Genomic DNA, 26,282 nt, shown 5'->3' with positions numbered 1-26,282 from the left:
TCAGGACCTCTGGAAGTGCTCTTAAACACTGAAACATCTCTGCAGTCCCTATAAAGACTTTCTAATACATTTGTTTACTTATTTTGGGGGGGGGAGGGTTTGAGACAAGGCCTCACTATGTAGCTCTTGCTGCACTGGGACTCACTAAGCAGATGAGGTTGGTCTTGAACACAGAGAGATTAGTCTGCTATTATTCCTGAGTGCTGGGATTGAAGGTGTGGGTAGTCTTTGTGGAGGGCAGAGAACAACTCTTGGGAAACTAACTGTCCCTCTCCTTCCCACTTCACATGGACTGCAGGGATCAACTCTCTCAAGTCTTATAAGTCTTATATAAGGCTTATAAAGCTTATAGAGCTTGCACATATTTATCCACTGAACTCACTCACTCAAGAAAACTTTTCTTTTTTCTTTTTTGGTTTTTCTTTTTTTTTTTTTTTTTTTTTTTTTTTTTTTTTTTAGTTTTTTTCGAGACATGGTTTCTCTGTATAGCCCTGGCTGTCCTGGAACTCACTTTGTAGACCAGGCTGGCCTCGAACTCAGAAATCCGCCTGCCTCTGCCTCCCGAGTGCTGGGATTAAAGGCGTGCGCCACCACGCCCGGCCTTTTTTGGTTTTTCGAGACAGGGTTTCTCTGTATAGCTCTGGCTGTCCTGGAACTCAACTGTGTAGACCAGGCTGGCCTCGAACTCAGAAATCCGCCTGCCTCTGCCTCCCGAGTGCTGGGATTAAAGGTGTGCGCCACCAAGGCCGGCCCAACTTTTCTTTTTTAAAAGAGAGACATTTTCATTATTTGGTAATAAGATTTTATAATTTAAACCAATCTTTACCATATCCTTGTCACAGTTCATCTGAGACATCACACTGGAACAGGGAATTTCTCAACTCCCGAGAAAGGAGGAGAGATGGCAGAAGATGCAAGATGAAGAAATGGCAGTAGGCACAATGCAGTATGCTGGCTTGGTGCCCTGATTGCTCCATGATACAGATGACTGGGAACAGCTTCCAACTGATATACATTTTCTTTAGATCCACTCGTCAGAGATGGCTTGCAGCTTCTTCATTTTTTTTTTAAAGATTTATTTCATATATGTGAGTACACTGTCACTATCTCCAGACACACCAGAAGAGGACATCGGATAACATTACAGATGGTTGTGAGCCACCACGTGGTTGCCAGGAATTGAACTCAGGACCTCTGAAAGAGCAGTCAGTGCTCTTAATTGCTGACCCATCTCTCCAGCCCCTGGTTTTGCTTCTTTGATTGAAAGAAAAACTATTCAAAATGCATTGTAAAAAATTAGACTTTTATCAGTACACAAATAAGTTTACTTAAAATCAGCTCAATTTCATGTTTAAAAAAACTTTCACAACATCCTTCCAGTGATGTCTGCAACCTAGAAGTGATTTCTGTGGAACCCGTAGCACACTGAGGAATGATGGTCTGTGACGGTCCAGGGACTCACATTTCTCTCTGGACACTGAGTGAGATGGATACTAACAAATCTTTCTTCCCTGGATGAACAGGAAGATTCATATTAAAAAAATATATATCCATCAAGCCACACCTTTACTCCCAGCACTTTGGGAGGTGGATCTCTGTGAGTTTGCAGCCAGCCTGGTCTATATATCCAGTTCCAGAACAGCCAGCAAGACTGTCAGAAGAGTTCCAGCACTTCGATGGAGTACAGTCCTCTACTGCTCTTCTCCTGATTTAATCTCTGCAGCTCCCGGAAGCTGACTGCGATCTTGTTGAGCTCGGAATAGATGGAGATCTGAAGAAGACAAGGACCCAGAGTAACTGTGCTAGAACTCTAATACATCACACCTTCCAATCACTACTAGTGGTTTTTCCAAAAACATTTTTGTTTTCTGGTACTGGAATGAATCACGGGTCTTAAGTATGTATTGTTGCCTCTACCATGAGCTGACTGCCACCTCTTCATAGGCAAATTTTTCTTTTCAAGAATTGTTTGTTTTATTTATATGAGTACACTGTCACACACAGAAGAGGGCATCAGATCCCCTGTGGTGGTGCTCTTATTCGCTGAACCATCTCTCCAGCCCCTTTATAGGCAAATTTTAAGGAAATGTATTATGGATTTTACTCATGCCCAGTTAGGGTACAAGATCTCATTATAGGTGTTTATGAGTCACTGTGTGGTTGCTGGTAATTGAACTCAGGACCTCTGGAAGTACAGCTAGTACTCAGGACCCATCCACAGTTTCCAATTATTATTATTATTTTTCCTTTTTGAGACAAAGTACTGCTAGAAACAGGCCACTATCCCTTAGACCTGCAGGATGGGAACTCTCTCAAGCTGTGCCCCAACCTATAGAATCATGCTCTGGCATACACCCACCCACATGTACATAGACCTCACTCAAAATAAAACCTGACAATATTAAAGAACCACAAACCTGAGACTTCACAAAATTGTAAAGATTAAGTAAAAGATTTTTTGCTTCTGGTATCATTAATAGGACAGTAAAATTAGCATCTAGAAGTAGGCATATCCAATCCATAATCTGGAAGTAAATACAGAAAGATTAATTAATTATTATTATTATTATTATTATTTTTGGTTTTTCAAGACAGGGTTTCTCTGAAAGCCGCCTGCCTCTGCCTCCTGAGTGCTGGGATTAAAGGCGTGTGCCATCACGCCAGGTGAAAGATTAATAATTTATTAATTCAACAAATTGTTTTGTTTTGTTTGAGACAGGGTTTCACTGTGCAGATAGACTGACTAGAGATCTGCTTGCCTCTAGCTCTGAAAAGAGCTGTGAGTAAAGGTGTGTGCCACCCTTCAGCTTAGAGATGGAATAATTTCTAAGAAACATAAATGTTTTCTTCTTGCTTTTATACTCTGTAAGGATAACATTAGTGAGTGATCTAATCCAGCACTCAGCACTAGCTGGCTAATGTTATCCTTACAGAAAGCTTGTCTGTGGCTCCCATCTGTGATTGAGCACTGCGAGATGACTGGTGTGACCTCTAGGCTGGCTGGGCCACAGTGAGACAGTCTCACCAAAGGAAGAGAAGACAAAATACTATTTTTTAAAAATAATTATTTTGCCGGGCAGTGGTGGTGCACGCCTTTAATCACAGCACTTTGGAGGCAGAGGCAGGCGGATTTCTGAGTTCGAGGCCAGCCTGGTCTACAAAGTGAGTTCCAGGACAGCCAGGGCTACACAGAGAAACCCTGTCTCGAAAAACCAAAAACCAAACCAAACCAAACCAAACCAAAAAATTATCTTTAATGACAAGAAAAAACCCATTTACCTTCTACCCTGACAGACATATCATGAGTGCTGTGTATCACAGACATAGTATCATAGATACTACCGGCTAAAGTGAAGATAATGCAAATAAAATATATATTTACACAAGTATGCTATATAGTTTTTGGAGGCAAGGAGAACTCATTATGTAGATCAAACTAGTCTTGAACTCACGGAGATCCACCCGCTCCTGACTTTTCAGAATTAGGATCAATTCTGAAAATTGATCCACCATACCTGATCCCAAAGTTTACTTTTTGAAACTTTTTTGATATAGAAACTTCCAATTACAAAGATTACTTTGGGATTCTGTAATCTGGAATTATGACTCCAGATATCCATCTACTGCTGAGAGAAGCCCTCTCCAATCCACCAGGGCGAATGAGGGAAAAGATGGTGTCTTTTTGGACGACAGGGAGAAATCAGTTACAGATATCCAGGGCTGACACTGCTTGCAAGGTTTCTGTACAAAGGCAAAAGATGTCGCCGGGCGTGGTGGCACATGCCTTTAATCCCAGCACTCGGGAGGCAGAGGCAGGCGGATTTCTGAGTTCAAGGTCAGCCTGGTCTACAGAGTGAGTTCCAGGACAGCCAAGGCTACACAGAGAAACCCTGCCTCGAAAAACCAAAAAAAAAAGATGTCTGACCTGGCTCACGGTTGGAGGGTTTACTCCAGGGAGAGTCATGGTAGCATTGCCAGTACACTTCAAATAGAGGAAATACAAATACTGGAGAAACAGCTGTGAGGGAAAGAGGGGCACAATTATCCACTGTGGCAAAACAATATTCCCTATAAATAAACCCAGTAGATAATAGACAATAAATTTACAAAGCTATTCAACTAAATTATCCATCAAGCAAACCTGACAAGAAGCCCCGTTTCACTCAAGTTGGGGCAGATCAAGTACACGCAGGTGACAAACCATTTGTCCCTTTCTCGGTGTCTTTCCAATGATAACTTGTCTGGTTTCCAAGCATGGCAGAAAGAGCACATCAAGGTTGATCACCCACAAACCACCCTCATCTCCTCAGCACATTTAACCCGTGCGGACCTGTCTTATGCCCAGGACAGCATCCTGCAGTGTCCAGGATGGCCTATCAGACGCTCAGATCTAAGCAGCCCAACCTAACCCAGATAAAATGCACAAGATGTGCAGGGCACTTACTGTGACATGCTTCGCAGGGATGTCCTTCAAGTGCGGCAGGAGGAAGGGCTCACTGTATGCGGAATGAAGGACTGCATTTCTACTTGGGACTTAAGGAAAATCTTCAGTAGAGGGAAGGCTGCTCTGGTGGAGACAGTTCCTTTTCATGGTTTGGGAGAGGTCAATACCCTGCTGCTGTCAGGGCTCAGGGATGCTGTGCATTCTTAAACAATACTTTCACAGAATCAATGGAGCTTGTACATTACAGCTTGTGTGCCCCCCACTTTTTGAGCCAAAATTTAATTCTTTCTTGCATTTGAAATAACTAAATGACATCCTTGGCCTGAGATTCTTTGCCACAGTCCTTAACCAGTGTGCAACTGCAGCCACCACCGTCCCTGGCTTCTCCTCTCGATGGATCTTACGGAGGCCTACCCATTCCCCTAGTTTCTTGTTCTCATCAACCTTTATCAGGTTGATTTGGTGCTCAGCACAAAGTGCCTCCACCAGCTTGACATACACAGTTGGATGCAAGCACAGAGAGATGGGCTTGGTGCTTGTCTAAGGCTTTGGCAGCTTTGTGTATGCTATGTACTAGGCCATCGTAGATGAGGGCGGTCTTCACCATGGTGGTGGATTACGGGGGACGCCAAATCTTGAACGCACCAGAGCTTCTGCTTCCGCACAAGCACAAGCTGGCAGCTTCGGGGAAAGTTGTGTGGCTCCTTTGTTCTTTTCTTTCCCTCTCTTTTATGGATACTCTAGACTAGGCTGGCCCTGAATATTCATTTGTTAATTCTTTTTTTTTTTTTTTTGGTCTTTTCGAGACAGGGTTTTTCTGTGTAGCCCTGGTTGTCCTGGAACTCACTTTGTAGACCAGGCTAGCCTCAAATTCAGAAATTCACCTGCCTCTGCCTCCCAAGTGCTGGGATTAAAGGTGTGTGCCACCACGCCCGGCACTCATTCGGCAATTCTTTTGCTTCAGTTTCCCAAGTATTGTAATAACAGGTATAAGGTCTAGTATAGATTCTTCTTCTTCTTTTTTTTTTTTTTAAAGAATTATTTATTTACTTTAGGAATATGAGTACACTGTGGCTGTCTTCAGACACACCAGAAGAGGGCATCTGAGTCCTTTACACATGGTTGTGAGCCACCACGTGGTTTCTGGGAATTGAACTCAGGACTTCTGGAAGAGCAGTCAGTGCTCTTAACCACTGAGCCATCTCTCCAGCCCTAGTATAGATTCTTAACTAAGAAAATTGGCCAAGCTAGACATGGTGGCACCTACCTGTTATCATCTTCACACTCAGCAAGTAGAAACAGGAACATGCCAAGGCTGTCCTTGGCTACTTGAGCCACAGGACACATGTCAGAACAAAATTAAGCCAGAAGAATCAACAAAAGACTCCTCAAAGAAAACAGATAAAAATGGCAAGGGAAAGCAGCTCTGAGGTAGTATGTTTGCCAAGTATGCATATGATCACGGGTGTAATTCACCCCAACACACACACACACACACACACACACACACACACACACACACACACGAGAGAGAGAGAGAGAGAGAGAGAGAGAGAGAGAGCGCACAGAAGCAAACAGATTTAATAAATTGAAGGCAGCATTAACTATAATGCATTTCTTATAAATACTGAAAAACACACAGGAAAAACAATTTAACAATGCCTTAGTTTCTGATGGACACAGTGCAGTGGAAATGATTTGGAAGGATACAGCAAAGCTGCTCGCTTTGGTGGCACAGGACATGAGGTCACAGGGAAGGAGTCGGGCTCGTGTGCTGTGTCTACAGGCTTTTTATTTAGCTGCTGACTATCTTCACTGCAGTTCCCATCTTCAGGCCCAAAGCCATTCTGAACAATTTCAATTTGCTCTTCCATCTCCTTTTTCTCACCTTGTGTGGAATCACCATAATCAAAAACTGACTCCATGTTGATATTACTGTCTCGAAGACAATCATCACCAACGCTACGATGTTAATTGAAAGCACAAGTTAATTCTTCTCACAATTTGAAACTTCTGTATTCATTTTCTAATCCAAGCATCCAACACCTTAGAAGTCACACTTAAATGATGTCAAGGGACTGAAGGCACAGGATCTAACTTACCTCAAGAAAAGTTTTAAGCAAGCACAAGTGGTGGACTCAGGAATGTCGGGGAACTGCTGCAGACACAGCTGTAACATCTGCACATCTGTGTGCTCTAGGGCAATCTCCATCAAGTCAGGACATAAGCTGAGACCAGAAATAATACAATTACTACAATTTTTTTTTTTTTTTTTTTTTTGGTTTTTCGAGACAGGGTTTCTCTGTGTAGCCCTGGCTGTCCTGGCACTCACTTTGTAGACCAGGCTGGCCTCGAACTCAGAAATCCACCTGCCTCTGCCTCCCGAGTGCTGGGATTAAAGGCGTGCGCCACCACGCCCGGCTCCAATTACTACAATTTTATATTTAAAAAATCATTAGTAAATTACAACAAAAAAGTTTATTTTATGACTGTTTTGCCTGTATGTATGTTTGTGTACCACACATGTGCCTAGTGTCTCTGAAAGTCAGAAGAGAGCCTGGAATCCTTGGTACCTGTGAGCTACCAATCAGGTCCTGGGAAAATAAACCCAGGTCCTTTGCAAGACAAGCAAGTTATTTCCAGCCCCAGTGTTTTGTGCTTTTGTTTAAAGAAGAACCACTATGTAGTCCAGGCTGACCTCAAACTCAATCTCTCTGCTCTGACCTACTAAGTGCGGGGCTTACAGGCACACAACTCAACATTGTCTTAATGTTTTTCTTTCAGGTTCAAAAAGCAGTTAAATGCTGAAAGCAAAGTTCGGGAGGCCATTCAGGTGGGAGAGATCTGAACAGTGGACCAAGGATGCTTAGGGACTGGGCTATGGGCCGCTTGTGTGGTATCGAATCAAGAATCTGGCTTTCCTCTGCCCATACCCTGAGAACATACATGAAGTTGAACTGAGCAATAACAAATCAGTTTGTTTCATAGAGGAAATTTCAAGAGGTCATTTAGTTTGATACTGAGAGACCACCTGTAACTATTAAAGAGATCAACACCCTTAACTAGAAACCTTTTAAGCTGCAATGGACAACAGGAAAGCGGTCCCAAGAGCAGAACGTCATCCCTTATCTAGTGAATATTCAGATTCACTTAAAGAAGTCTACACAGAAGGAGATTCCCTGCTCCTCAAATCCAACTGCCCAGCAAAATGTTTCCCTAGGGCCTGCACAAATGAGCTGATATGGCGGTGGTCTGAGCCATTCCTTGAACTCAGCAGCATTAGCATTGCAGTAATAGTCTGAGGGCAAAAATGTGGAAACTGAGGCAGGCAATGTACGGTGGGATTGAAGTCTCTATAAAGAGGACTCACAAGCCCACTGTGTGAAGCTGTGAAGGTACAGAGAGGTCTATGTGGTGAAGCCCATGTCATCACAGCAACAGGAAAGGGACTGAGACTACTATCATGTCCAGGCAGCAATCTCTGGTGAGCGGTGTGTGTGGTGTTAATTTGTACTTGATCACTTATGAGTGGATGTTCATGTAAGTGTGTGCCCGAGTCTGTGGGTGTTCATGTAAGTGTGTGCCCGAGTCTGTGGAGGGTCCAGAGAGATACTGAGTGACTTCCTCCACTGCTCTTCACCTTATAAGAGGTAGGGTCTCAAAGAATCACCCTCACTGTTGAAAGTAAATGTACTCTTAGGTGGGTTATTAGTGTCCAATAAGCATGTGATTATATTAAGGTGGTGGTAGTACTGGGAAGATAATCTTGATTCCACTGGGAATCTTAGGTTTTCATAAATTTATTGGGAAAATAGTTTTTCCCGTACTGCTGATGTTTCTTTTTGGTAAACAGTATCTTTCTAAAAGAAAAAGCATGAAGGAGAATTGAGGTGTGGATACATTCCCCAGATGACCAGCATTGTATTCGTGAATACTGTGTATCTGGAATGAGCAGTGTGCAGGCTGTTAATTTTTCAATCTGAAGTAAAATACTTTCAAGAAAAAAAAAAGAAAAAAGAGGCAGGGTCTTCCACTGAACCTAGAGATTGAAATTTTGGCTAGTCCTATTTTTATCTCTCACACACCAAGATTGCAGGTGGGCTGCCATACCCCATCATAATTTTATAGGGGCGCAGGGATGCCAAACTCCAGTCCTCATACTTCACTTGCTGAGGCACCTCCCAAGAACCATTTTTACATTAAAACCAAATAAAATAAAACAAAAAACCTGGGCTGGTGAGATGGCTCAGCAGGTTAGAGCACCCGACTGCTCTTCCAAAGGTCCTTAGTTCAAATCCCAGCAACCACATGGTGGCTCACAACCATCTGTAACAAGATCTGACTCCCTCTTTTGGTGTGTCTGAAGACAGAGCTACAGTGTACTTACATATAATAAATAAATAAATCTTTAAAAAAAACAAAACAAAAACAAAAAACAAAAAACCTACAAGTAAAAAAAAAAAAAAAAAGGCTAAGTCTGAAGCAGGAGACGCGCACACCCACCTGTAGGAGAGCACGCGGGTTAGGATGAGCTGCGTCAGACAGTTCCGGGGGTAAAAGGATGGCTCGGCTTTACATCTTCCCACAAGTCCTGCTACTATGTCTCCAATTATAGTATGAAAGGCAGGTGTCGACTTAGCCAAAAACTTACGGAGCTCTACTTCAATGTGCTTTTCTGAATCTTTCTGAAAGGGCAGAATTAAACAATTTAGCTTGAGACATTAAGAAATATCACTCTGAACTTAAAAAAAAAAAAAAAGAAAAGAAAACATGAATATTCATGTAACCCACTCAAGCAAGTTGACAAATTGTACAACACACACTACAGAGGAGGAGAAAGCTAAGGGTTTATAAACTCAGCTACTCAGACTACATTACAAACACCGTGTGGACTCTCACATACAGGAGGAGCACAGCAGCACATCACTAATTTTATCACATAATAGAGTCAAATAAGGCAAGTTTGGTGACCACTCTGACAAAGTTAAAACACAAATAAACAAGCTGGGCATGGTGGCACACGCCTTTAATCCCAGCACTCGGGAGGCAGAGGCAGGTGGATTTCTGAGTTCGAGGCCAGCCTGGTCTACATAGTGAGTTCCAGGACAGCCAGGGCTACACAGAGAAACCCTGTCTCGAACCCCCCCCCCCAAAAAAAAAAACAAAAACCACAAATAAACGTTCACCATAGCTAACAATGACATTAGAACATGAAGGACGGCCCTGGAGAGATAACCCAGCTGTTAGAGCACTTGTTCGTGCATATGATCTGGGTTCAGTGCCTAAAATCTACACTGTAGCTTACTTAACTTCCCAGGCACTCTGGTGGTGTGCACTCATATACTTAATGAATATACACATTGAGTTCTTTCAGCCCACCTCTGTATGGGTCCCAGGGATCAAACTTGGTCACCAGGGCTGCAGGACAAGTGCCTTTACCAAATGAACCATCTCACCAGCCCCATTTCTAGCTTTCTTTTTAAAAAATTCTCCTTTATTAGCGAGGCAGTGGTAGCATATGCCTTTAATCCCAGCACTCAGAAGGCAGAGGCAGGCAGATCTCTTGAATTCGAGGTCAGCCTGGTCTACACAGCAAGTTCCAGGACAGTCAAGGCTACCCAGAGAAATCCTGTCTTGGAAACCTAAAACCAAAAACCAAACCAAACCAAACCAAACAACAACAAATCCAAACAAGCTGGGCCAGGCAGTAGTGGCTCACTCACGCCTTTAATCCCTGCACTTGGGATGCAGAGGCAGTCGAATTTGAGAAACCCTGTCTCAAAAATACAACCACCAAACAAACAAACAAAACCAAACAAACAGAATTACCTTTATTATTGATAAAAGTTGTTTGAATCCTGGAACTTCTGGCTGTAAATTTGTTTCAACTTTTTTTCTCCTAAGCTGTAAGTAAATAAATTGGTTAGGTTTTCTAAAAATGCAAAAAACCTATCAAAATATCAACACTATGAAACAGATTAGAATACTAGGTATGATCATATACTTAGAAAATACATATTCAGGATATATTATTAAAAAAATTACATTTATTTTCCCTTGGGACTCAGAGTCTCTCTATACAGTTCTGGGTGTCCTGAAACTCATTATGAAGACGAGGCTTGACTCAAACTTAAGAGAGCTTCCTGCCTCTACCTTCCACGGGCTGGGATGTGTCACCATGTCCAGCTATTTTTATTTTGTGCAAGAGTATTTTGCTTTCATGTATGCATGTGTAGCATGTTCAGTGCCGGCCACAATGGAGGCCAGAAGAGGGGGTTGGATCCCTGAACTCGGCTGCTACGTGGATGCTAGGAACAACACCTGGTCTTTTATAAGAGCAGCCAGTACTCTGAAACACTCAGTCACCTCTCTAGCCCCAGTATTTTTTTTTCTTTCTTTTTTAAAAAGATTTATTTATTATATATAGTGTTCTGCCTGAAGGCCAGAAGAGGGCACCAGATCTCATTATAGATGGTTGTGTGCCACCTTGTTGTTGCTGGAAACTGAACTTGGGACTTCTGGGAGAGCAGACAACCTCTCAAGATTTTCTTTATGTATAGGTCAATGTGTGTTTCCGTGGGTGTATGTGTATGTGTATGTGAATGCAGGTACCTGAGAAGGCTACAAGAGGACACTGGGTCCCCGTAACTGGAGTTATAGGCAGCTGTGAGCTGTCTGAATCAGTACTGAACCTATATTTAGGCCCTCTGCAAGAGCAGCAAGAACTCTTAACTGCTGAGCCAGTTCTCCAGCTTCAATACAATATTTTTTAAAAACAAGATTTATTTATAAATAAAGTGCTTTTATTATAAATCTAAAATTAAGCACATTGATTTTTGTTTGTAACTTAGGCTGGACTGGAACTCACTAGGACCAGACTGCCCTCAAACCCGCAATCCTCCTCACTCAGCCTAAGTGCTGGAATTAGAGGCCTGAATCACATCCAGCTTTTGGTTCTAGTGGTTTTGTTTTTTTAAACTGGACACCTCTACACTCAGGAAGATGTTACTGCTAAGTGCACACTGGCATATTTTCTACTAGGGACTTAGCTGATATCACACACATCCTTTAATACTAAAATATACTGGGGCTGGAGAGAGCCCCACTGAGGACATCTGTTGTACTTGCAGAGAACCCCAGTTTGGTATCCAGTACCGACATGGCAGTCCACATCTACCTACAACTCCAGTTCAGGGCATCTGACTCTCCTCCCCTTGCCTGGTGGAGCACATATATACTTGGGCACATGAAGATAAAATAAATAACTATTTCTTTTTTTTTTTTTTTAAAGATTTATTTATTATATGTAAGTACACTGTAGCTGTCTTCAGACACTCCAGAAGAGGGCGCCAGATCTCATTACAGATGCTTGTGAGCCACCATGTGGTTGCTGGGATTTGAACTCTGGACCTTCGGAAGAGCAGTCGGGTACTCTTATCCACTGAGCCATCTCACCAGCCCATAAATAACTATTTCAAAAAATATTAACAGCTAGAGTTGCCAAGTATCAGTTTGGGTAAAGGCTGTAGGGTTACAATGCTGAAGCCCTGTTATTAAAAATCAAGATGTAGCCGACAGCGGTGGTGCACACCTTTAATCCCAGCACTTGGGAGGCAGAGGCAGGTGGATTTCTGAGTTCCAGGACAGCCAGGGCTACACAGAGAAACCCTGTCTCGAAAAAACAAAAACAAACAAAAGAAACACACAGGAACATTTACAATAATGCAGCCTTTCCTTGTTTTTTTTTTTTTACATTCTCACTAACATTTCTCATTCAACTCCTGAACTTACAGTTCTTGACTGCTCTGCACCGGAGGACCCAAGTTCATATCCTGAACATGTTTCCCAGTTTACAAAGTGGGGCACAGAATGAGGGCCTAAGGAAATACAAAACATAAAATTACTGGATTATTTTGATCTAATATCATCAAAGCAATGAACAGCAAAGGAAAACAATTTATGCACAATTTAAGAGAGGTCTAAGCCAAGAGGTGGAGGTGCACGCCTTCTGTTCCAACACCTGGGAGGCAGAGGCAGGCAGACCTGAGTTAGAAGCCAGCTTGGTCTGCAGAGTGAAGTTCCAGGAGAGTAAGGACTATACAGAGAAACTAGGTCTAGAAAAACCCAAAGAAAAAAGGAACCAGGAGCCAATAAAATGATCTAAGAAAGTAAAGAGGGTCCTACCTGACTCTTCTGTGTGCTTGAGCTTTCCAAGAGCGCCTGCTAGAGACGATGCTTCACACTTGTATGGAATCACAGTTAGACTTTTTCCATGTAGCATGAATAGTACTTCCCCATGATACCAGAGCTGAAAGAAAGTAAGCATCCATTTTTCTTTTTTTTTTTTAAACTGTTAGCTTCTTTTTTTTTTTTTAAGATTTATTTATTTATTATATGTAAGTACACTGTAGCTGTCTTCAGACACTCCAGAAGAGGGCGCCAGATCTCATTGCGGATGGTTGTGAGCCACCATGTGGTTGCTGAGCATCCATTTTTCTAAGGTCCGACTGTTGCACATACACTCACAAGCCCCTGCCCTTACCTTCCATTACTGTCCACTCACTGATGCCCAGTCTCATCTTCCCATGACCCTGCTCCATACTCATCTTTCAGACAAATTTAAGTCTAGATCCAGCAATGAAAGAAAATCCTAAACTGGGCGTGGTGGTGCATGCCTTTAATCCCAGCACTCGGGAGGTAGAGGCAGGCAGATTTCTGAGTTTGAGGCCAGCCTGGTCTACAGAGTGAGTTCCAAGACAGCCAGGGCTATACAGAGAAACCCTGTCTCAAAAATACCAAAAAAAAAAAAAAAAAAAAAAAAAAAAAAAAAGAAAGAAAGAAAGAAAAAAAAGAAAATCCTGATTTTTAAACTTTTCATATACTTTTCCTACAAATGTGATTCTTCTTTATGACCCAAGTTCCATTATATATATATTCTACATTGTCTTCATCCCTTCAGTCATTGATGGACACATAGGTTCATTCTTTTTTAAAACAAAAACCCAATCAAATGTAAGCTCTTAGGTAACAAAATCAACTGTAATTCTAGTTTTCCTCAGAGGAAAGAAACTTAATAGAGCTAACTAACTAAAACAAATAACTAAGATACGATGGCACATGTCTATAATTCCGGTACTGGGGAGGTTGAGGCAGGAGAATTGCAAATTTGAGGCTATGCTAGGCTACACAGCAACATCTTTCCTCAAGCAAAGACCCAAACTCAAACCCCAACAAAACAGAGAAACCAAAACCAAACTCAACAACAAACAAGAAAAAAGTCAGACTTACCTGCCCACTGGTTCCTTGTGGCAGCTCTTTTGACGTCTGTAATGTTTGAAACTTTATGTTCCATATGGAGAGGCACTCTATAATATAATTTACAGAAGTTCAGAAACAGACCTAAACAGAGACACATGCTATTCTGGCATGAAGGAAGGAGGCAGAGGGAAACACACAAGTTTGCTTGATGTATACAAAAGAGTGGCTGCCCCAAGAATTCAAACAGATGAGGCACAAGGCAGGTAGAGAGTGGGAAAGCCACATAAAGGTCAAGATAGCAGATCTGAGTCTGTAATTAAAACAACATTCAAGAAGGAAGTCTAGGACCAGATGACCTCACCACTGAATCCCAGCAATCATAAAATCAGCAGCAAACCATTTTAGAATATAGAAGAAGCCCTAACCCTCTTGTGGGCCCATATTACCCTGAGGCCAAAGCCAGCACACACAGGCATACACATGTATGTATACACACAGACACACACATACATGTACACACACAAACACACAGAAGCATGCACTAACAGTACAAATAAATAACACTTAGCAAAGTTGCAGGGTAAGAATAACACAGAAAACTAACTGTGTTTCTATAGCTTAGAAAGAGAAGCTCTGAGAAGGAAACATATAAGTGTTTAAAGGAGAGAAACAACTGACAGTACAGTAAAACTAGGAAGTAGACACTAAGGAAGACATACACAGATGGAGTTCATGAACTGGGAGATGGCACTGGGCATGGTGGTACACACTGCGATTCTAGTGCCTGGGAAGCTGGGGTAGGATGATCTTGAGATCAAGGCCAACCTAAGTTACATAGTAAGATTCTGTTGAGAACAGAGAGGCTAGAAACTAGAGGCTAAAAGCTAAATTTGATTAAGCATTTGCAATTACCCTTAGAAGCTGAAAGTGGAGGTCCCAGGACAGCTATGTGGTCTTGATCCAGGATGGTGAGGGCAACACCATTTCGAACACCGCCAGACACAACTGACTTGAGCATCAATGCTCTAACTAACCTCTGATTTTGTTCTGTGTCACTTGAATATATTGGTATCAAGGTTTCATATATACACCCATCAGAGCCTGTTGGGAGCAAGTAGTTGACATTCAGTAATGGGAAAAGAGCAGTCTGTGTCTGTCGGAGTTAAACATGTTAGAGGGTTTCTAAAAAATGTATTCGGAGGTTTCTAAGACTACAAGTCCATAAATAACCCAATTAGAATACTGGACAACTATATCACTCCTTTCTTTCCCTCAATAAATATATTAAATTTCTTTTTATAAATGGGGTCAGTAACATGGTTTGCAAGGTAAAGGCACTTGCCCCCCAACCTAGAAACCTGTGATCACTGGAGCCCCTATGATGGAGGGAGAGAACTACAAGTTGTTCTCTGGTCTGAAAATGAGAACCAAGGCACATGCACATAAGAACACACAGTAAGTAATGCCAAATAAATGTGTGAGTGTTGCGGAAACACACCGGAGGTGTAACTCATTGGTAAAACTGCTCGTCTTCTATGCACAAGGCCTTCAGTTTAATCCCTAGCCCCACATAAAACCAGGCATGGCTGCACACACCTCTGTAATCTCGGCACCTGTAAGGCAGAGGCAGGAGCGTCAGAAGGACCATCCGTAGCTATATGTGACTTTCCTTGTTTATAGGCACTGCATTATTTGCTGTTGTTTATGGTAAGCCTGAAAGTCCTTTGAAATGGCTATGGGAGAAAGCTGCAGAAAGCTTAAGACTCTGCCTCATGGAAGACCTTCTGACTGCCTCCATTTACCACCTGTGGTATTAAAGAAGACTTACTCAGCGACACCAGGGAGATGAATTTCCCATCCACACGTGCAGTAAAATTTGGTTTAACAGATTTTTCTTCTTGTCCAAGAAAGAGTGTGTATTTGCTTAAGTTGTGTGATTTGCATAATCGTACATAAGCATAGTAATTCCCATGCTGCAAGAAAAAAAATTTATTTTACAAACACCCCCACTTCAAATAACTATTAAAACTAGAAGTCAGGCGGGATGTGGTGGCCCACGCCTTTAATCCCAGCACTCGGGAGGCAGAGGCAGGCGGATTTCTGAGTTCAAGGCCAGCCTGGTCTACAGAGTGAGTTTCAGGACAGCCAGGGCTACACAGAGAAACCCTGTCTCGAAAAACCAAAAAAAAAGAAAGAAAGAAAACTAGAAGTTAGGGCTGGAAAGATGGCTCAGCAGTTAAGAACACTGACTGCTCTTCTAGAGATCCTGAGTTTAATTCCCAGCAACCACAGGGTGGTTCACAACCATCTATAATGGGATCTGATGTCTTCTGGTGTGTCTGAAGACAGCTACAGTGCACTCATATACATAACAAACAAATAAACAAAATCCTAGAAGTTATTGCTCCATTCTAATTATTTCAATAAATACTTAAAAACTGCTGGGTGTGATGGCACATACCTGCAATCCCAGTACTTTGGAGGCAAAGAGAAGAAAAATGTAGCAAATTCCCAGCAAGCCTGGTCTACATGTGAGTTCCAGCCACCAGGACTGCAGAAGTGCTGTGCTTGGTAAGCAGTTGTGCCACTGAGCTACATTCCACCCCTTGTCTTATAAGACAGTATCTCAGTACATAGCCCAAGCTGACCTCAAAGTCTCCATCCTGCTGCCCCATCTTCCCAAGTGTTGGAATTATGGGCATGCTATAAATATAGGCATGTCTTCAGTTAAATTTAAGATGTGATAAAAATGTTGCTTTAGTTTCTTTCTTGGTAAAACATAATATGCTGTGCAACCCTGGGCAGCAGAACCTGGGAGCCATGCAGCAGCAGTCTGAGGAGCTTGTGGAGACACAGCAAAGATGAGAAGTAGATTCTCATCACCAAGTTGGACTTGAAGTCAAGGACATGAAGATCAAGCCCCTGGAGGATCTGCCTGTTCTCCCTGCCATGCAGGTTTCCGAGTTGCTGACTTCCTGGAGCATCCTTAAAGGATGAGGTTCTAAAGGTCACAGCACTACAGGAGCAGACAGGGCTGGCCAGCAGGCCTGCTTCAAGGCTTAGGTTAGACTTGGTATGAAGTGGTCTAAGGAGGTGGTTACTGACATCTGAGGGTCCACTGCCGTGGCTGTGCTTTCTATTTTCCCTGTGTGTGGAAGGGCTAGTGGGAATCAAGACCTGCAAGCCTCACACTGTCCCATGTAAGATGACAGGCTGGTGTGGCTCTGGGCTGATATGCCTTATCCCTGCCCCCAGAGGCAATGGTATTTCTTTGCTTCTCTGTCCAAATACCCTGGGCAATTCTGCTTTTGGTTTTTTCGAGACAGGGTTTCTCTGTGTAGCCCTGACTGTCCTGGAACTCACTTTGTAGACCAGGCTGGCCTTGAACTCAGAAATCCGCCTGCCTCTGCCTCCCGAGTGCTGGGATTAAAGGTGTGCACCACCACTGCCTGGTCCTGGGCAATTTTGGAAAGGCCATCTTTGATACCATCTCCAAGACTGACAGCCACCTCTGGTAAGAGACTCTGTTTACTAAGTCCCCTACCAGGAAACCACTGCCCTTCTTGTGAAGATCCACACTGGAGTCTCCATTTGGGGGACATAGGCTCCAGCTCTTGCTACCAAATGGGGGTTTTATACCTAAAACTAGTGAATTAAGTCTTCTAAAGAAAAAAAAAGCTTAATTTAGGCATAGAAACAGTTATAACTAGCATTTTAGTGTTCATAAACGAAACAAGCTAAGAGAAATAGCAAAATTACATTTTAGCTTTGAAAATAACACAGGTAACTTAAAAAAAAGTCACAGAGACCAGAAATTAAAGATGTCACTTACATTTTCAGTAATAAAAATTAAAACCGGTTGCTTAAATAACATGAAAACCTCTGACCACCTTTAAAGAAAGAAAGAAAAATTAGAAAACACGAAATCAGTTGAGAAATGTTATTGATTAATTCTATTTAGGTAATTATTCTGGTGTTTTGGAGCCAGAACAAGAGAGGCCTGACTTCAGTAATGGCAGTGCAGGCAGCACAGGTTGTAAAACTCCCCAGACACTGATGGAAACTGCGAGGTGGGGTGAGAGGAGCCTGCAGTCCTTCAAAAATTTACATTGAGTTCTCTATCCCCCTTTCGTCGCCACTTTGGGGACCAGTGTTCTTAGGACAACGTTAGAAACATATCTGGCTTCTATAAGCAGCAGACAATGAGGCATAGGGCAGCACTGCCGGTGTGGCATAGTGGTGACGAGAACCCAAAGGTCACCCACTCCATGACAGCTGTTCACACCTGAGACGTGCACAGTCAGTCCAAGATTGGGGGCTCACTCAGCACACGGCTCGGCTACCAGGCCACCAGTGAATGGTGATGTCACCACCAGGTGAATGAGCAATTTACCCAGCATTCCTTCATAGCCCAGGAAAGCCAGAGGCGCTAGAGCACCACCACCACCTCTTACTACAAAGACATGTTTTTCTCCAGGGGAAGGAAAGGGCTGCAGCTTGGCTGGTAAGCATGACAGAACCAAAGAGTTTGTCTTTCCAGTATCACCCATTTCCTTCACAAAGAGCTGACAATCCAGGTCCCTGACCTCTGACCAGGGCTGTGGACATTTCCTCATCATTTATTATCATTCCACAGGCTCACAGGTTCTTGAGAATTTTGCTCAGTGTCTCATAAATGGTGTTGTAGTTGTTAACATTTTAATGCCAGCCTAGAACTTATTATGCAAATCAGGCTGGCCTCAAATTCAAAGATCTAACTGCCTCTGTTTGTCTAGTAATAAGCAATAAGTGGAATTTAATTAGGGTATTTTTTTCCTTTGGATTCCAGGGATTAACTCTAGGCTTCAAACATGATAGATAGGGTTATACCACTGAACTACACCACAGTTCTTTATGTAGCACAGTAAAGAATGAATGCAGAGCACATTGTCTACTGGGAAATTCACATGCACGCACTGGCACTCACGTGATCACTTCCTCGTCAGGTATGACAGCTTCGATGTTCTGCTGGGGCTCTACAAGCAAGGCCTCTAGCCCACGAGCAGCGCCTCCTCGGAACAGCACCAAGGGTTCTGTTCTTTGTACTGAGTGGATTCTATGGACTTCAGCTGACAGCTGGAAAAAAGTTCCAAAAAGAATAAACATATAATACAATACAGACATTTTTAGGTATCTAGCTTAGCTGTGTAGCCTTGGATTCATTACTGTGCCTTAGCTTCCTAAGTGGCTGACATCACCAGCAGGTGCCATCAGACCCAGCCTAAAAGACTTATTAAAAGACTCATTTAGCCAGGCGTGGTGGCGCATGCCTTTAATCCCAGCACTCGGAAGGCAGAGGCAGGCGGATTTCTGAGTTTGAGGCCAGCCTGGTCTACAAAGTGAGTGCCAGGACAGCCAGGGGTACACAGAGAAACCCTGTCTCGAAAAAAAAAAAAAAAAAAAAGACTCATTTATGTTTGGGTGCACAACACCTTTAGTTCCTGGAGGATCTGCCTGTTCTCCCAGCCACCCAAAAGCCTGAGCTATTGACTTCCTGAACGCAGGCAGATCTATGTGAGTTCAAGGCTAGCCTGGTCTACATTATCAAGTTCAAGGACAGCCAGGGCTACATAGTGAAATTCTGTCTGAGAGAGAAAGAGAGAGGAAATAGCTTGCCTCCAACCTGGGTCTGTCTGTCTGATGCTATACTATAGGGCCTTGTACAGGCTGGGCCAGCATTCTCATTCCAACACTGAGCTAATCCCCATACCCACATGCAGTGCTCAGACAGCTACAACTACCACACAAAATAAAACAAGCAACAAGAACAAAACCAAAGATAAACCATCAGGAGCTGGTAAGATAATAGGTAAGGCTCTTGCTGCTAACAAAGGGTGAGAGAAATAGCTAACCTCTCCAGGTTTTTAGGAGAAAGCACAGTTTGAAGTTTCATGAGTCTAGGCAACAATTATATTGGATTTGAATTAGTCTCATTTGGGGTTCTAAAATGTATCAATTATATAAAATTTATTTTTTATTATGTTCACTTGTTTTACTTGCATGTGTGTCTGTGTGAGGGTGTCGGAAGCCCTGGAATTGGAGTTACAGACAGGTGTGAACTGTCATGTGGGAGCTGGGAATTGAACCAGGGTCCTCTGGAAGAGCAGCCAGTGCTCTTAATCACTAAGCCACCCCTCCAGCCCCAAATGCTATTAATTAGAGTCAGACATTTAGAACTAGAAATTAGTTCACTGAGACAGGGCTTACCTGGTAGCCCTGGCTGGCCTGAAATTTCCTATGTAGACCAGGCTAACTTTAAACTCACAGAGATCTGCCTGTCTCTGTCTCCTGGGTACTGGGATTAACAGTGTGCACCAGGGGCTGGAGAAACAAAGTGTCACAGAAAATAAACATTCAAGCTCCAAACACATTTGTATATTTCGAGAAAGTTATGTATATGTGTGTACATCATGTGCACGCAAGCCTGAGAAGGCAGTCTGGAATTGGAGTTCTAAGTGGGTGTGTGCTGGGAACTGAATCTCTACAAGAGCAGCAAATGCTCTTAACTAAAGAGCCATCTTCCAGCCGGGCGGTGGTGGCGCACGCCTTTAATCCCAGCAATCGGGAGGCGGAGGCAGGCGGATTTCTGAGGTCGAGGACAGCCTGGTCTACAGAGTGAGTTCTAGGACAGCCAGGGCTACACAGAGAAACCCTGTCTCAAAAAACAAAACAAAACAAAACAAAACAAACAAACAAACAAACAAAAAAGCCATCTTCTAGCCCCACTCAGAACTGTTTAAATCAGTCTTTATGGGATAAAATAACCTGTGTTTTCTAACCTATTAGCACATGAGTTGAGACAGTTATCAAGATCTGTGAGGAAAGAGCTGGAGGGAAAACTGGCTGCAACCATGAGCTTCTTTCCCAGAGGCAATACGATATATAAAAATATGAAGTTGAGTTATTTCATGTCACCAGTAATTAAAAGTGTCAGAAAACCCAAAGACTTACTGTAGCTTTGAAAACTTTATCCAGGTTTATGTCATCATTATTCCATATCCTCAAAACCTTAAATCAAAAAAGCACATGGTTTAAATAGTACTGCACTGCTTATTTACACGGAAAGATCAATCAACACATGTAATACAGCTTATGTTACACATGTTAACATGTTTTCAATGTTACCTTATGGTCATGTACCATAATATACTCTCCAGTCTGAAAGTTGCACACAGCAGGGCATGTTATACTCTGACCTTGCTTCACTGACCAGCTGCCCAAGGGTTTCTGGTCAGAAACCTGGCAAAAGAATACAAAATTTAAGAATTTAGCTTCGGATGTTGGAGAAAATTAGATTTAATAAACAAAAAAAGCAGCCCTTGAATGACAGTACTGAATATGATTTCTAACGTTGTGACGTACCCAAATTAAAATATTGAAGGCTGACAGACAGAGAGTGGTAGCTGCTGAGGGGCTGGGAGGAATTATTAGTCTTTTTGTGTTGGACACGGTCTTTCTGTGTAGTCTAGGCTGACCTCCAATCCAGATTCTCTTACCTCAAGTTCTAGAGTGGATAGATATTATTTATTTTTCATTACATGTATGTATTTATTTGTGTGCACACACACTTATAAACCCAGAGGCTAGAGGCCAGTTTTCAGGAGTCAGTTCCTTTCCTTCTAGCACATGTACCTGGGGAATTGAATCCAGGTCATTAGACTTGGTGACAAGTACCTTTACCCACTGGGCCATGTCACCAGCCCTCAGAGCTTGTACAGATTAAGTGTCTTGGAGGTGGATTGTGGTGATGTCTACATTAACAATGTACCATTTCACTATTTGCACACTTAGCAGTTATGATGATCAAGTGCCATCTTTAAAAAAAAATTTTTAAAAATTCTAACTAGGTGTGATGGCTCACACTTGTATCCTTAGCACTGGGAGGCTGAGGTAGGACAGGGAATTCTGCATGCCTTTGATCCCAGCACTTGGAAGGTGGAGCCAGAGGCCAGCCTGGTCTATATAGTGAGTTCCAGGACAGGTAGAGATACACACAGAGAAACTGCTTCAAACAACAACAACAACAACAAACAAACAAAAACCCAAAGCCAGACCTGTCTCAAAAACAAAACAAAAGCCGGGCGTGGTGGCGCACGCCTTTAATCCCAGCACTTGGGAGGCAGAGGCAGGCGGATTTCTGAGTTCGAGGCCAGCCTGGTCTACAGAGTGAGTTCCAGGACAGCCAGGACTACACAGAGATACCCTGTCTCGAAAAACCAAAAATAAATAAATAAATAAATAAAAATCCTCCAAAACTCTTAACAATATGAAAATTAATACAAGACACTCTGTATGAACAATGATACAATTAAAAATGAATTGATTACTTGTGGAACAGAGGTAGAGAAAATCAGATTGGTGCAAGTCCACCTAACTGCCATCAACTATTGTATTCCTATGCAGAAACTGCCAAATTAGTAGACAGCCCCAAGTTTGAAGGGAAGTCTAAACCAACAGTATAGGGGATTGTTGGCAACCTGTCCCCAAAACAATAAAAAATAAAACACTTGGGTAACTTTTTTTTTTCCTGAATAACTTAGTTTTTTGGTTGTTCTTGTTGTTTTTAAGTACACTGGTGTTTTGTTTGCTTGTATGTCTGTGTGAGGGTGTTAGATCCCATTGTTACAGTTGTGAGCTGCAGTGTGGGTGCTGGGAATTGAACCCCAGTCCTCCGGAAGAGCAGCCAATGCTCTCTCCAGCCCTTTCAGACCGATAACTTTTTTAATGACACAAGAAACTGTTCAGGGGCATTGGTGGTGGTGGCACACGCCTTTAATTCCAATGCATTTCTATGAGTAGTTCGGTCTACAGAGTCAGGACAGCCAGGGCTACACAGAGAAACCCTGTCTCGAAAACCCAAAATACTAACCAAAATGACGACGACAACAACAAACTGTTCAAAACTCCAGACTAAAAAACGTGTTTGTAGATGATTGCTATAACAAGGCTCTAAGTATGCTTGTTGAGCCGGGAATCTGGCTGCAAAGCGGGTGGGACTGCGACTTTCACAGTGTGATGCAGAACTGTCCAATCTTTCTAGGACACCAAGAAATCCCTGCCTCTTCCCACCATCCGACTCACCCCGCCCCCGGGACCCCAAGGAGCGGAGGATGTACTGGAGAACACACATTTTCAACCTGTCAGTGTCATGCAAGCTGCAGGGTGACAGACGTGGTCCCCTTGGCCAGGCTCTGTCCCCGGGGAAAGGGGAGGCACAGGTCCCCAGCTCATCCCATGTGCACCCAGACACCGCCGCACGTTACTCGGAAATACGCCAGTCCTCACTACTGACAAACAACTTCTGAACCTCATGCGGCGTCCCACCGACTCTGTCGCATCCCGGGCCTCTGTCACGCCGGCTCCCGGCTTTCCTCCCAAAGCTGTGAGAAACTCAAGCCTCCCGCCCCCGGCTTCGGACAGAGGCAAGACACCTGCCGGCCAGCCCCACCGTCCTCACCTTGTAAAGGACGACGGTCCTGCCGCTGTCCGTCACTAGGAACTGGTCGGCTTTGTCAGTCTGCTCTACACCTAGGAATCCCTCAGGCCCGGCGCCTAAGACTCCAGTAGACAACGTGAACTCTTCTTCCAGGGCTGCCATTTTGGGCTGGCCTACAGCCCGGGCATGCTTCCCGGCAGCCTTTGTGCTTCCTCTCGCGAGAGCGACAGACGCCAAGGAGGAAAATCAGCTCGAGCAGAACTGCGACCCCTGGCGGGCGAGAGAGGAGGAGGAGGTGAACACCGCCCGGTGGGTGGAGTCTAGACACGTGCCAACGCTCAAGTCCCTCAAGGCCACGCCTCCCGGCTAGTAGAGACAGAAATCGCTGAGTAGGCTCCCCTGCCCTCTTGGAAGGTGAAAGATGATATAAAAAAAGCATATTTTAAAAATATGCTAAGTGAACTCTAGGAAGTCCTACCACAATATGCTCGAAGGGAAAAATATTAACCTGCAGATGGCAGTTAAGGTTCTGTTTCAAACTGCCCAATCTCGCTTACCCTAACCCTCCAGAGACGTCTAGTTCTGTGGGCATTTATTTTAACTATCGTTTTGGTGCTGGTAAATCTTTTCCAGATTATCAGAATGTACAACTCTTTTGATTAAAAAACAACAAAACAAAACCTGAATTCTAGGCGTGGCGGCACATGCCTTTGATCCTAGCACTCTGAAAACTGAGGTGGGGGAATCTCAGTAAATTTGAGATCAATTTGGTCTACATAGAATTCTAGGCCAGCCTTAGCTACACAGAAAGACTGTCTTTTTTTTTTTTTTTTTTTTTTTTTAGGTTTTATTTATTACTATACATAAGTACACTGTAGTTGTCTTCAGGTGCACCAGAAGAGAGTGTCAGGTCTCATTATGAATGGTTGTGAGCCACCATGTGGTTGCTGGGATTCGAACTCAGGACCTTTGGAAGAGCAATCAGTGCTCTTACCCGCTGAGCCATCTCGCCAGCCCCAAGACTGACTGTCTTTAAAGGTTTTTTTGGTTTGTTTGGTTGGTTTTTTGTTTTATCTTTTTTTTTTTTTTTGAGACGGGGTTTCTCTGTATAGCCCTGGCTGTCCTGGAACTCACTCTGTAGACCAGGCTGGCCTCAAACTCAGAAATCCGCCTGCCTCTGCCTCCCAAGTGCTGGGATTAAAGGCATGCACCACCACGCCCGGCTTGTTTTATCTTATTTATATGAGTCTACTACAGCTGTCTTCAGACACACACTAGAAGAGAGTGAATCAGATCCCATTACAGATGGTTGTGAGCCACCATGTGGATGCTGGGAATTGAACTCAGCCAGTGCTCTTAACCTCTGAGCCATCTCTCCAGCCCTAAGACTGTCTTTAAGAACAAACAAAAAAAGAAACTTAGCAGGACATGCCCAGCCCTTGGCAGGCTGAGGCAGACTGATCAACAGGTTGGCAGCCAGCCTTGGCTCCTGGGAGATGCATTCACAGAATGAAATCAACAGTGCTCTGTGCTCACGTTAGCCATGCTTCCATTAACCTCAGTATAGGGGAAGAATCACACAAGTTTCATTTCTGAAGATCCCCCACTCTCTGACAGACAGCTAAGGCCGGACAGTTTGCCGCTTGTATAATTTGGAGATGGGGTTTGTGAATTGTGCAGGTTTCTGCTTACTTAGACTTGAAAATTTTGTTTACTTCCTGAGTCTCCTATATCTTGCACCTCCTTCTTCCCTCCTAGGAAGCATTCAGAGACACTACTGCAGTTTGAGCAAACTGTTGCACAATGTATGCATATGTCTATATACATATATATATACATATACACATTGTTTCTGTTTTGTTTTGTTTGAAGTGGGGTATTCTGTACTCTAGGCTGGCCTGGAACTTACCTGGTAATATGTATCACCAGGCCCTTGCTTATTTGTATCTGTATCCACCACCAGCACTATCTTGTGTCTGGACCTGGTTGGTCAGGACCTGATAGACTACCTCATGAAGATCCTGACTGAGCCAGGCTACAGCTTTACTACCACAGCTGAGACAGAAGTTGTAGGTGACATTAAGGAATGTCTGCCCTGTTGCCCTGGATTTTGAGCAAGAAATGACTACTGTTGCATCCTCCCCTTCCTTGGAGAAGAGCTATGAGTTGCCTGATGGGCAGGTGATCACTGTTAACAATGAGTGATTATGGTGTCCAGACCGGACTCTTTCAACCTTCCTTCCTGGACATGGAGTCCTGTGGCATCCATAAGACTACCTACCTTCAACTCCCTCATGACATGTGGTGGTACCACCCTGTATTCAGGCAATGCTGACAGGATGCAGAAGGAGATTACAGCCCTAGCACCCAGCACAACAAAAATTAAGATCATTACCATCCCTTAGCGCAAGTCCTCAGTCTGGACTGATGGCTCCATCCTGGCCTCACTGTCCACCCTCCAGCAGATGTGGATCAGCAAGTATGAGAAGTCCGTCCGTGTCCCCTCCCTGCCCCCATCATCCACCGCAAATTCTTCTAGATGGATGGAGCAGGTGTCAGGCATCTGCTGCATGAGCTGAAGTATTGACGTGCCCAGGCAAATGTACACACCTCATGCTAGCCTCATGAAACTGGAAGAAGCCTTTGAAAAGAAATTTGTCCTTGAAACTTATATCTGATATCAGTACTGAATCATAGAATTTGTTGCTGACTTTTTTGACCTTGTATTTAAGTTCATTGTTCCCTTGATACAGTTGATATACCCTGTGCATATCTTGATTTAGTCCTTAGTCCATGTGGCTCTGTCACTTAGTGGCTGGTAAGAGCATACTGTGGAAAAGAAATCCCCTGCCTTCTGGATCAGTGTGAACACCATGGAGTGATCTATGCAGGTTATTAGCAGACAGCAGACTTCCAGGATTTCCTGAGGCTGGCAAGGGTTCCTGAACCAGTCACTCCCTCCATCTTGCTGGTCCAAGGATAGGAAAGTTGGAGCCAGCCTTAGGCCCCAGTTCCTGGTCTGGTTTTTTCCCTCCTGACTGCCATGGGGTTGTTATTTACCTTGAATTTGACTCCTGTAAATGTATTGATCCTTTTACTGTATGT

General features: G+C 43.4%; 1 protein-coding gene and 2 pseudogenes across 2 annotated transcripts; 1 reads left to right on the top strand and 2 right to left on the bottom strand.

The window, feature by feature from the left end:
- Positions 1-1,282: 1,282 nt before the first annotated feature.
- Nol11 (nucleolar protein 11) lies at positions 1,283-23,367 on the bottom strand. 2 transcript variants are annotated; one of them, XM_085829455.1, is made up of 18 exons: positions 23,199-23,367; positions 20,867-20,980; positions 20,693-20,749; positions 18,669-18,817; positions 17,535-17,592; positions 15,531-15,675; positions 14,615-14,803; positions 13,733-13,809; positions 12,629-12,752; positions 12,236-12,321; positions 10,274-10,348; positions 8,948-9,129; positions 6,547-6,672; positions 6,155-6,406; positions 4,445-4,526; positions 3,926-4,018; positions 2,418-2,525; positions 1,283-1,771 (listed from the first exon to the last, which is right to left on the bottom strand). In XM_085829455.1, the coding sequence occupies exons 1-18, from the start codon at positions 23,337-23,339 to the stop codon at positions 1,655-1,657; spliced, it is 2,175 nt and encodes a 724-aa protein (XP_085685581.1). In that variant the 5' UTR covers positions 23,340-23,367; the 3' UTR covers positions 1,283-1,654. The 2 variants fall into 2 exon arrangements, with proteins under 2 accessions (XP_085685581.1, XP_021032283.1); XM_021176624.2 differs by having other exon boundaries at positions 4,445-4,523.
- LOC147001381 (small ribosomal subunit protein eS12 pseudogene) lies at positions 4,661-5,697 on the bottom strand (annotated as a pseudogene).
- LOC147001380 (actin, cytoplasmic 2 pseudogene) lies at positions 23,364-25,756 on the top strand (annotated as a pseudogene).
- The last annotated feature ends 526 nt before the right edge of the window (positions 25,757-26,282 follow it).

Source organism: Mus caroli, unplaced genomic scaffold (assembly GCF_978045245.1).
Source record: "Mus caroli unplaced genomic scaffold, Mus_caroli_1 scaffold_13, whole genome shotgun sequence".
NCBI lineage: Eukaryota > Metazoa > Chordata > Mammalia > Rodentia > Muridae > Mus > Mus caroli.
Note: the sequence above shows the minus strand (reverse complement) of the source record. Positions and strands in the feature narration are given on the sequence as shown.